Source organism: Sorghum bicolor, chromosome 6, assembly GCF_000003195.3.
Source record: "Sorghum bicolor cultivar BTx623 chromosome 6, Sorghum_bicolor_NCBIv3, whole genome shotgun sequence".
NCBI classification, from domain to species: Eukaryota; Viridiplantae; Streptophyta; class Magnoliopsida; order Poales; family Poaceae; genus Sorghum; species Sorghum bicolor.
In genome coordinates this window covers 58,177,927-58,190,685 of record NC_012875.2, presented here as the reverse complement: position 1 = coordinate 58,190,685, position 12,759 = coordinate 58,177,927, and the positions used below count along the sequence as shown (strand labels likewise).

At 42.8% G+C, this 12,759-nt stretch overlaps 1 protein-coding gene across 1 annotated transcript; it reads left to right on the top strand.

The window, feature by feature from the left end:
- On the top strand, nt 6,544–7,747 carry LOC8068486 (WUSCHEL-related homeobox 4). The gene is made up of 3 exons (XM_002448595.2): nt 6,544–6,862; nt 6,972–7,265; nt 7,364–7,747. The coding sequence occupies exons 1-3, from the start codon at nt 6,614–6,616 to the stop codon at nt 7,556–7,558; spliced, it is 738 nt and encodes a 245-aa protein (XP_002448640.1). The 5' UTR covers nt 6,544–6,613; the 3' UTR covers nt 7,559–7,747.

Here is a 12,759-nt window from a genome sequence, read left to right as displayed (position 1 = left end):
CTAGCTGCAAATGCTAGAAACGGTGCATATATGATAACTCAATAGTATACATTCTCAACCTCTCTAAGTTCACAAGTACAAGTACGAATAACATATGAAAGTGCTAAATCACAAGTACTAGGTTCTCAAATCTCAACTTCTGGTGGAAGATAGGGAAGGCAGAGGAAAGTTTCTGATGACATTTTTATCTATTATTATTATAATCTATTTCTGGTGAAACACATACGGAAGAAACAAAATCGTAGAACTTTCCGGAACATCTAGCTGCAACCGAAACAAGTGGCCCTTCTATACAAGGAAGAGATTCGAAACAAGTGGCCCTTCTATACAAGGAAGAGATTGAGCAGTACCAGTTGGTGACAAGAACTAATGCGCAAACGGTTTAGTCGCAACAGTATAGGCTTTTGTCTTCCTGGGTTGCATCCGGGAGTGAGTAGTTTGTAGTTTAGTTGTTTTTATTTCTGTTTTCCTGTCCTGGGGATCTGCAGCGCTGTGCTTTCCCAGCAGGGTTTAGAGTTGGGTAGTTTGGGCCTGAGGTGTTGGTGAGTATAGAGTCGGTGCTGTATTTTTGTAAAAATAAATTCAGTTTCTTATTATTTTTTTCATCTAATAAAAATCCAATAAAATGTCATTTGCCGCCTTATTCGAGAGAAGAAAAATCTCAAGTTCAGAAGTAACATAAGAAAGTGCTAAATCACAAGTACACAAACTGACAGGCACGATTGCACAACCGAAACAGTCACAAGCCAAAGCTCTTCAGTAGCGAACCGCAAAAACAGACGATGCACCGTTCTATTGAAAATGATATTTGGGACTCTATGCCGTTTTGTTTGACCGTTCATCTTATTTAAAATATGGTATAATTATTAATTATTTTATTATGACTTATTTTATAATTAGAGATATTTTAATAATAATTTATTTCTCCATAAATTTTAAAATCAGAGAAAACACCTTCGTAAACTTTTTAAACTGTTCATCTTATATCTCTGGCTCTGTGTTGGTTTGGGATGATTTTTTTATCACCCATCACATCGAATGTTTAGACACATGTATGAAATACTAAATATAGACTATTTATAAAACTAAAAACATTTTGCGAGATGAATCTTTTGAGCCTATTAGTCCATAGTTAGACATTAATTATTAAATAAAACGAAAATGCTACAGTATCTGTTAAATTTTATCACCCCAAACCGAACACCCTAAGTAGTTTTAAAGGCGGTTTTATCTTTCTTTTTATTTTAGCTAAACCTTTAAAAAACCATAGCAACTTATAGAAAAACATAAAATAAAAAATCTAATTTTATTGGATTCGACATGAGTAAATCTATAAATAAACATATATAATATAATATCCTTTAGTTTTTACGCTTTAGATATATGTTTTTTAATTAATTGGAATAATTCATAACTATAGTTTCTATGGTTCAATTGTGATAAATATTTATAGTGAATTAATTACTATATGATTGAAATGTACTACAAATTTTGTATTCGTTGGCTCATGTATTACTTGGATATATATTTATTTATATTTAACAAGTATAAATCTAAATAAAATCTCTAATTAAGAAATTTAAGACCCAGATTCGCATGTACGCAGCTTTCCGCCTAACGTGTCCGCCGATCTCGCTGGCCGTCCGGCCGGCCGGCTTGACGTACGCTGCTGATGCTGCGTCCTGCTCCTGCGTGCTAGCTTTTCCCTTTTCCGGGCTTTTGGCATTTCACCGCTTTATCGGGATTGACACGATCTCTTTTCACTAATCCCACACCAGTTACATCACATATACCAATATTTTTTTTGATTCAAACATATAACAATATTTAGTATATCCTCCCTCGGTCAAAAAAAAAAACTTATGCCTTAGAGCATTCTGAAGCTCACTTTTAAAGATCATTTACATAAAAATCACTTTCTATATTTTCTCATTCTCCAATTGTTTTTTACTCATCTTATGTGTACTCTAAAAAGCTATTCTCATTTTCTATCGTTGATAGTAAAAATTCTGAAATAGAAGATAACTATATTTCAATAACCAAATAAATAAAACGTTGGATGTTTTTTTTATCAAACTTTTTATTCCTAGCAATTAGGAATGATATAAAGAGTTACTTGGAGTTGCTCTTAGAAATAAATAATTATCCAAAAATGTTTGATTTAGCTTTTAGGCATTTGGTTAGGTCCATATCAATTTAAGATTGTAGCATGAATAATATCTTTGTGTATTTCTTTTAAGGTCCGACTTATTTTTTATTAACGTAGACAATTACATTCAATAAATAGGAATATATAGGTAAACTTTATTAAACATTGTATCCTAAAAATACTAGAAAAAAGTATTTTAGAGCATCTCCAAGAGTTTTTCTAAATTTCACTCTCTAAGAGCATCTTCAAGAGCCTTTGCAAATCTTAAATCATCATTTAGAGAACCATTTCCATGAAAATCGCTCTCTATATTTCTTCACTCTCTAACAATTTTTCTATCTCTCGTGCGCACTCTAGAGAGTCATTCTCGTTTTCTATTTTTGGCTAGCGAAAAATCTGGAATAGAAGATGACTATATTTGCATAACCATTTATATAAGCTGTTGGAGGGTAGTTTTTCACAAAAATCTCTATTCCTAGCATTTAGAAATGATTTAGAGAGTCTCTTGAAGTTGTTCATTATCATTTAAAGAGTCATTTGCATAAAAATTGCTTGTTATATCTTTCCACTCTCCAACAATTCTTTTATATCTCGTGCATACTCTAAAGAATCATTCTCGTCTTTTATATTTGGCTAGCGAAAAATCCGGAATAGAGGATAGCTAGATTTGAATAACCATTTAGAAAATTTGTTGGAGTGTAGTTTTTTTTACCAAAATCTCTAGCCCTAACATTTAGAAAGGATATCAAGAGTCTATTAGAGTATCTCCAATAGCCTTTCTAAATCATTATTTGGACAGTCACTTACATAAAAACCAGTTTCTATATCTTTTTTTTGAAGAGAACACGGGGGGAGGGGGGGTTGAGGGCCCCACTTGAATAAATTCCATTGATCCCGGCAAGCCGATGATGGAGGGTGCTAGGCACCAAAGTGGCTTATGGCCAAGTTTTTACAACCACAAAAAGTGTGGGTAGGAGAAGGGTTAAGGGGAAGGAGTGAAAAGATTACACCAATGATGGAGGATCCATCTATCATCTACTTTTAGTCTATTTGCCCAAAGCTTACAAGCATCTTGACAGGCAGAGAGGAGGCGTCGACGGCAAGGGGGAGACCTCTAAAGACCACTTCGTGTCGGTGTAGCCACAACTGCCAGCAGCAGAGAAGAAGTACCGTGGAGTGAAGCTTCGTGGGCGTTGCCGCCGGGAGTTCCAGTTCAAGGAGCCAGTGCAGCCTGGGGTAGTTCGGGAGCCGAAACCCTAAGGATTCCCAAAACTCTTTGGTGACGGTGCATTCGAAGAGCAAGTGGTCGCCTGTCTCTGGAGCAGCATGACAAAGCTCGCAGGTGTCATCACTGAGGATGTGTTTCTTTAGAAGGTTAGTCTAGCATTGGAGCCTGCCGAGCATGAGCAGCCACCCAAAGAATTTCACCCCGGGGGGCGGGGGGGGGCGTGGTTCTGCCAGACGAAATTATAGAAGGAGCAGGTGGAGCCGGAAGAGTTGGTGGCTCTGTAAACCATAGCTGTGTGGAAGTTTCTATATCTTTTCATTCCAATAGTCTTTCTAAATCTCATGCACACTCTGAAAGTCATTCTCGTCTTCTATTTTTAGCTAGTGAGAAATCTAGAATAGAAGATGACTATATATAATTGGAAAATCATTTAGAAAAGTTACTTGGAGGATAGTTTTTCAACAAAAACTTTATTCTTAGTATTTAGAAAGGATTTAGAGAGTCCCTTGTAGTTGCTCGTAGGACCGAGGTAATACAATGCGCATACGCATGCTGCGTGCATGCTTTAATTAATCCCCATGTCTAGGTCACTGCCTCGCCCGATTTCACCGAAATGCTAATGAGTCTGCCTCATCAGCCCCTCTTGTTATACTATCATTACTGGGGAGTAAAAGCCCGACCGATTTGACGCCCCCCCGACACTGCATGCTGCATTGTGTGTGTGACACTCCCCAGACATTGCTTGCTAGTAGGAGACTAGGAGTACTTCAAAGCTTTAGCCCGACTGTCTGATCTCATGCCTGGACCAGAGCCCATGCACGCATGCATATGTAAGATCAACCAGTTGTGATTACGAGAACCACCGGCCTCCTGCGCAAAATATGCTATACTCTATGTAGTCTCTTTCACATGGAACTGGAAGCATGCATGCACCTCGTTTTCCTGGGTGTACCCGGCAAACTTTCGCCCCAAAATGATGTGCGAGCCAGGAATGTTGTGTCAATTGTCATTAGCTAGGAATGGGCTTCCGCCTTCTGTTTAGCAGGGTTAATTATTAGGAGTATTAATAGGTCAATCCGAAAACCACGCGAGGCTGATAGCCGGGACTCTTTTAGAGCAAGTTTAATAATACAACCCACTTGCTGGTTGTAAGGTTTCTTGCAGCCTTCTGTCAGCCCACCCATACAATAGTTAGCTCTTCACTATTAATACATGGCCCACTTATCTCTCTCACAAAGTTTTTTGGTTTTTGTGTCTAAGCTGGCTGTAAACTTACACTCTGCTTCTCTCTCTTATCCTTTTTTCCTCCACCTCAGCATTTAGCCAGCTTACAGCCCACTATAATACTTGCTCTTAAAATAAGAATAGAAGAGACATCTCGGCTCTGCATGTCTACATTAATTAGTTAGGTCAATCTCAATATAGAAGTTTTATAGGCATTAAATACGTCAACATAACATTGTATTGATGAAGAGAAATGAGAAAGTTTCATATGAGTAGAGATAGTTTCACGAGGATAAAATATTTTTTCAAAATATGAGTGTGTTGGAATTGAGACTGGCCTTATTATATAGACTCAGATGATCAGAGAAACGAGAAATACGAAACACCAACATAGTGGTCTCTAATTTTCTGCTCACCAACCTAAAAGACTCATTTATTTCATCATCATGCTGCAAAGTGCTCAAAATCGCAGCCAGTATGTTCGCTTAGAAATATCCTGCATAAAAGATGTATATTTGTAAATTACCTAACACAATTTGGCTACTCCAACCATTAAAATTTGATAGCCAAACTTCCTATAATACGTAAGTGGGATACAAAGACGTGAGCTAGGAGCTGAGAATGAATACATGTTCTTTGTTTCAGTGGAGAGATATAGCTAGGAGTAATATCCCTTTAGCTTCTACTAGTTTATCTATATGCATGGTGTTTGTGCAGTATCCTGTTCCAGGTCTAACGGGTGATGGCGGCACTAACTCCGAGGTCAACCTCAGCATCCATCATGCTGGTTCTCGCTTTCGTCTGCATGCATGCTTTTTCCAATCATATATTAGCGTGTTGCAGCTTCACTGATGATGGTCTGATATAGAGGTTTTTTAGATGGTCTAATCTTTGATAGGCCTATGTGCCTAGCTACATATAGGTATGGCAAAACCAATCTTACAGATTGTGGCAAGAGATTTGCATCTCTTTGTTGGCCTTTATGTGGTTTATGATGTGCAATCATGCAGATGCATGAGGTACAGGTTTACAGACAAGGGAGAGAGATGAGTGTTAATCCAACGATATCATACATACTCCATGAGATAGAGTAGACAGTAATAAGCAAGCTACCAAGAGATCGAGGTTAATTGTTAGATGAAGATTTACTTATCACTCCTACCTAGCACTACTCTCTTCGTTTTTAATTAGCACATTTAAAATGGAGGGAGTAGAAGGTTGCTAAATTACTTGGTTGCTTAATAAACTCTTTTTTTTTAAAAAAACTAACTACTTGATGAACTCAGTCTCAGCAACATGCATATATAAGGAAGGTCACTGAACTTTACTACGACCTGGTACAGAAAACGAACTTTCTAGCTGCAGTGAAGTGTCCATTTTGATTAGCGAGGTAATTAAAAAGCTATAGCTGTCGCGTGATCTGGTAACATGCCCTTCGAATACTCTAGTTTAGGTGAAGATTAACCGGCGTAGCTACTAGGCTGGATTCAAACTCTCGCTTTAACAGCATGCGAACGTACAGAGCCGAGAGAGTTGATATCCTCCTCATATATTCCTTGTCAATCGTCATGAATTTGGACAGGAAAGGTGAAAAGAGGTGAGCTCCATGCGAGAATTTTACCTTTTCACCTTTTATTACTGAGCCTGCTTTTCGTGGCTCCGCTGATGATTGCGATTCACCACCACCACCACCATTGCTGACGCCCTTCCCATCAGCAATCTCTCCCACATTCCCTGTCGCCCCCGGCCGGCCATGAGAGCACGCCTTTTGACTGTTACCTCGATCTCACACAACACTCAAACCTTTAGTAGCTTTCTCCATCGATCGTCTCCGGTCTCCCCATATATAAACACGCAAGGACGCCCCGATCTCTTCTCACCTCACCTAGTATAGCCCTAGCTCTCATCAGCTGCTTTCCGGTTTTTACATACACTCTCTTGCTCGATCTGCTACGACATCGATCTCTACAAAGTTATTTGAAACGTAGCTAGCTACAAATAAGTTTATTGACATGAGGCTTCACCATCTCCATGTGGCTTACTTGGACAAAGCGGCGGCAGGCTCGCCGCCGCCGTCGTCTCCACCATCCATCTCACTAGTAGCATCTCAGAGCTCATCTGCTGCCATCCCTCTGGCCCTCCAGCAATATTGTCTGCGCCCGCTTGCGCCCAAGATCTCCTTCCCTGAGGCGAGGAAGATGGTCGTCCTTCCTGAGTTTGCTCGCGTCAGGAATGCTTCTTCGAGGCTGCTAAACTGCACGGTTAGATAGATTATAAACTAAAGAGAGACTCATGCATTACTGACTGACTTGATGATCGATCTAGCTAGCTAACCGATGATCGTATCTTTGCATTGCGTGCAAGCTGCAGGTGCAAGTGCCGACGGCGGGTGGCACGACGCGGTGGAACCCGTCGCCGGATCAGATAAGGGTGCTGGAGATGCTTTACCGCGGGGGGATGCGCACGCCCAACTCGTTCCAGATCGAGCAGATCACGGAGGAGCTCGGCAAGTACGGCCGAATCGAGGGCAAGAACGTCTTCTACTGGTTCCAGAACCACAAAGCCCGCGAGCGCCAGAAGCAGAAGCGAGCTGCCCTCCTCACCCTTAGCACCACCGCCACTTCCACGCTGCTACCATTATCACCAGCAGCTGCTGAAACCAAAGTACGTATATACATACAGTAATTTGTACGCATGCATAAAGTTAAATAAATTTAAATGCAGTGAACAGCAGTATCATAATCTGCCACGCATGCATGCAGGATGGAGTTGAGACGAAAAAGGAAGAAGCGTGTGAAGATGCATCGAGCCGCAAGCGGAGGTGCAGGACCTGGGATGGCGATGTCGTCCATGGTGGCGGCGGCGACGATGCCGCTAAGGAGGTAGCTGACGACTACTACACCGATGATGTGACCCTGGAGCTCTTCCCGTTGCGTCCTCAAGGGAAAGCTAGCTAGCAAGCGTGCTCGATCCATATGTCTTTGGTTGTTCCATACATGTTCTCGATCCTGCTAGCTGGATTGTGTGGGTTGTTCGATCGTGTGAACACTTAGTAGTTGGCGTTGCATCCACATGTGATTTGTATTGTAGTAGGGCATGCTTGGATTGCTTAAACGTATATGCATCGTGTGACCTGAGTGGTCAAAAGTATCAGTTACCAAATACTACTTCATTTGCTCATGCTACGTACTACATCCCTTAGACAAATCAAATTAGGTGGCTACACTTTGTATCAGTAAAAATTTACTATGGGACACTAAAAGTGATGTCGTGTTGCTGCTACCTAACTGACACACTGAAAAAAGTTCAATAGCCTTCTAGACTCCCTGGCTCGTGACAAATTTATTGAAACATATCATGCCCACTAAAATAATATTTTTCAGGTGAGTACAGAGAGACGATGAAATATAATGTCCTTTCCCCCATAACTCTTTCTTCTTCTGCCCTCCCCCACATTAACTCTTCTCCTCTCATCATCCTCTTCTGATGAACACCTAGGCAGATGGCAAGCTCACAACCTCTAACAGGAGCCTCCTAGCTAGCGGCGTGTCTGTTCTTGGCACCGAACACGATTAGGGAGGAGGCCATCTCGACGGCCCTGCCAAAGGGAACATAAGAGCAATAGAATATGAGAAGAAAAGGATGCCTCAGCGATTGGGAAACAATGAAAGTGGTTGCGGGGAGCTCATTCATGAGGTCACCTGCTCCTCCTTGGCAGAGATGGTGACCCTATGCTCCCTCATCCGAGTGGCAGAGTTTTTTGGGGGGTGGGGGATCCTAGTTGGCGGAATTAGTGGCGTCATTGGCAATGTTGAAGTTGATCTGGCGCCACCTGCACGGAGATGGCGCGCGTTAGCAACGGTTAACGGTGGCGACGAGAACAGGTGAGTATGGGTGATTGGGTGAAAAGGAAGGTGGGAGGTGTGTGGAAGTTGGTGCGGGAGAGAAAAACGAAGAGAAGAATGTGAGGAAGTAAAAAGAGTGAGGGCAAAAAGAACATATCGTCATATTTCTCACTCTACTCACTCAGAAAATATTATTTTATTCGACTTGGTGTTCTTACTCCCTTCATTCTAAATTATAAGTCGCTTTGAATTTTTGGTTCATCCATTTTACTATATATCTAGACGTATATGTTATTATATCTATATACATAGTAAAGTGGATGTATCATATATAAAAGTCAAATGACTTATAATTTGCATGGAGGGATTAGTAAATTTGTCACTAATCAATGTATCCGGTGTTGCTGACTCCATGCGTGACATCACTTTCAATATCCCGTGGCAATTTTTCCCATTGTATATTAGCTGCTAAGAAACCATATAATCTAAAATGAATGTTATAAAAAAATGACTGCTAGATTAGTTTGCATCATAATACACAAAGACATATATAATGAAAGGCCAATATAGTATATATTAGGTTTTCACTTTTTATGATATTGTTAAGTTGTGTATCAAGTATGAACACGTACGTGGAAGAAAGTGCGTGTAATCCGGTCGCGTGTTGCCTAAAAGAGCCCAACTATGACATAGAGCACCCATATTTAGCATGTTTATAGACCAGAGATGTTGTAGCCTTCACACTAAGTATGTCGGGTAAGGCCAGAGTTGAGTAGATTAAGCATTACCATGCTTCATGCACAACAATTGACAAGTAGTGGCCTATATAGCCAGAAGTTTAAGCTAGGTCGTGTGGTACAAATTTGTAGTATGCAACACAAATAAATATTAGAACCAAGAGGTAACTTTTTTAGATCAAGGGATATGTATTTCATCAAGCAATTGAAAAGGTCTCAGCCCCTACATCATTCGAGATTTACACAGCCTTGAACATCCACAAAAGCACTTAGATGCCGTTTAGATACTACTAGGATATAGAGAGTGGGATAAGGAGGAAAGAGAAATTAATGAATGATTAGGATTATTAAACGAGGCGTGAAGAACAGATGGCTAGGATACAATATCTCCTACCCATATCCCAATCCCTATCCCCATCCCCATCCAAACAATAGGCTCACATATATATAATAACTCAAAAACGAGCACACGAACCAGACAAAAGTGAGAGAGAAAAGGAGACTAAGCATCAATTTGGCTTGAGAATAACTTCCATCCAAACTCTGAAAATGCATATAAGGCGTACAGTAGTATATATATGTAAATGCATGCATTGCCTAGACAACATACTTAAATGAGTTACGAGGCAAGAGTTTTTACGGTAGCCGACGGATCCTTTTTGGCGCTCCAAATCATGCATTTCTGTAGTAGTATAAGCTTGTAGCCGACGCAAGTTCAGGCTTTATGAGGCAATTATACCCAGGCCTGACCAGCAAGCCTTCTGCCCCAGCTTTATACATTCCTCGGCTCGCTTTAAACATGTACCGATGACATCATGGTTATAATTGCATGAAACATGCTCTGACGCCAATCATACTGACTCGGTCGGAGGAGCCTGCTGTACGCTTTACGGTGTGTATCTGAAACACATCGTGTACCACTCACTAGCAGCAGCAGCAGTGGACAGCCAGTGGGCGATTGTTCAGATGTTCATACGCCATGTATACGCCCATGCATATGCAGACGACACGCGCACACCTTTCACCTTTGCGTTATTAGAAACGGAGGGTGCATGTCGTACGTCGTTCGTTCGGTACGTGTCCAGGCAGTATACGTGTTCAGCCCAGAGTACGGACGACGTACAGCAAAACAATGCGACGCGTACGTGGGTTGTACTCTCGATCTGTTGAGGAGTGCATCACGTGAATCGTGATGGGCAGAAAAATCCGCGGAGGACCGAGATTGAGGACGGACGGTGTTCCGCCCGTCTCTGACCTTGTTTATTTGCTAAAAATTTTTAGTTTTTGCATCACATCGAATCTTGCGGTATATATCTAGAATCTATACCTAATACTAAAGAGGCAAAATTTCAGTCTCTTTTTTTGTCTGGAAAATTTTTTCGTCTGCTCCTCTCCTCCCCGCGACGTTAGCAGAGGCACTAAACAAACCGGGACAGTACTCGTGTCCGTTGTGGACTGCTCTCCCCTCCGCGTGACGTTGTAGAGTGCTCTTCCTTCTCGTCATCTTGTGCAGCAGCAGACCCAACGCGCTTTCACGGAGACGGCAAACGTGTACAGCGTCCCCTGGCCCGCGCGGATGCACGCTTGCGTGCAGCAGCCCCATATATATATATATATATATATGCTATTCTACACTTTAGTTGTAGAATACTATTCTACAATAAAGTGTTATACTGAATAAAATTCAGTATTGTTCAATACTCGTGTTTCAGTATTATTCAGTATTTCGCGGTCCTAGGTGTACGACTGGATGATATTGAACGTTGTTCAGTATTGCTCAGTATTTTTTTCTGCTTAGTTTTGACTTGCGATGTAGAATAATATTCTACACCTAGGGTGTAGAATAGCACTGCCGTGTGTGTGTGTATATATATATATATATATATAAGTGCTATTCTACACCAAAGTATTGTACTGAACAAAATTCAGTGTACTTGCGTTTCAGTATTTCAGGGTCCCGGGTGTACTCACGAATGATACTGAACATTGTTCAGTATTTTTTTTTTGCTCAGTTTTGGCTTGCGGTGATGTAGAATAGTGCTCTCGTGTGTGTATCAAGTTGACGGAGCGACATTTTATATGAAGATTGATGATCGAGGACTAAGTGACGAGTGATATCTATGTGAAGACGGACTGGATTCGCACATGAACGAGGTATAGGGCTTGGCCTGTGTCACCGCAAGGTACAAGACTCAGCATATGTCACCGCGGGGTTTGAGACTTTACGTGTGTTGTGCATTGTTTTAAGGCTCGTCATCTATGCCAATTAGCTCCACGTGCACCACCACGAGGCTCTACACTAAGTCCGCCAAACCACTCACCAACACGGAGTGAGCATGCACCCGAATCTCATATCAGAACACCGAACACCGAAGCAAGCTCCGCGGAGAGAACTGCTAGCACAGTGGCATAACGTTTTGTATGCTCCTTGTTGACGGCTAAATATACGATAGTTTTTGCCCCGTTGCAACGCACGGGCATGTTTTGCTAGTATTAAATATAAACGAAAACAAAAATAATTGAACAGTTTATATGTAATTTATGAGATAAATTTTTTGAACTTAGTTGGTCTATGATTGGACAATATTTATCAAATAAAAACAAAAATACTAGAGTACTTGAAATCCAAAATTTTACCAACTGAAACAAGGCCGGCGTCTCTCGGTCATGCATTGCATGCATGTGAAACACTGAAACACACAGTGTTGTGACGACGTCGTACACAGAACTCTCGCTTCTTTCTTAGCATCGATCAGCCGTCAGCGCATCAGGCCGAGCCATATCGCCAATCGCACGCTGAAAAAAGAGGCTATGTGTCGGGGGTGAATCGAAGCGGAAGTCCCCAGGCGCGGCAACCGGCAAGGCATCAGGCATCATATGGATGCATGCATTGCATTGCTTACATGGCGTCATTGGCTGGTGCCGCTGCCGCTGCCGCCCACGTCCATCCAACCGAGCGGAGCCCAGCAACGCCCCGGCTGGCCCCCGGCCATGCTAGCTGCCGTCAGGCAGAGGCCCCGCCGCGGTGCAGCGGCCGGCCGGCCGGGGAGCGGAGGGCAGCAGCCAGCAGCACGAGCACGAGACGGGAGAGATCGACGGTCGAGGAGGAGCCCGCGCGTGCATGCGAATGCGGTGCGCTTTTGTCGCTCTTTTCCGAGACTCTCCCGCAGTCGCGCGCGCCCCGCCTTTCGCAAAGGCGCGCACACAACGGACTGGACGTGCGCTTGGAAAACGACGCGCGCAGGCCAGGGGGCCCAGGCGCGTTGCGGTGGCCGGCCGGGCCGTGCTTGCCCGTGGCGAGTGACGACGAGACGAAGACGAGTGAGATGGCTCTCCAGCTCGGTGGACTGCTGGTGCCACCCGGCCGCGCCCGTGCCCGTCTCGTGGGGTGCCGCCCATGGGCCACCCGCGCGCAGGCGGCAGGTCCCGTCGTGTCCTGTACCGGGCTACCGGCCGCTTCATCAGGCAGGCAGGCAGGCAGGCAGGCCAGCGGCCGTTGGGCCACCGGGCTTTTTTACTTTTCATTACTGTGGAGAATGAATGTAGCCTTAAGCCTGTGCTGGTTCGGTCATGCTT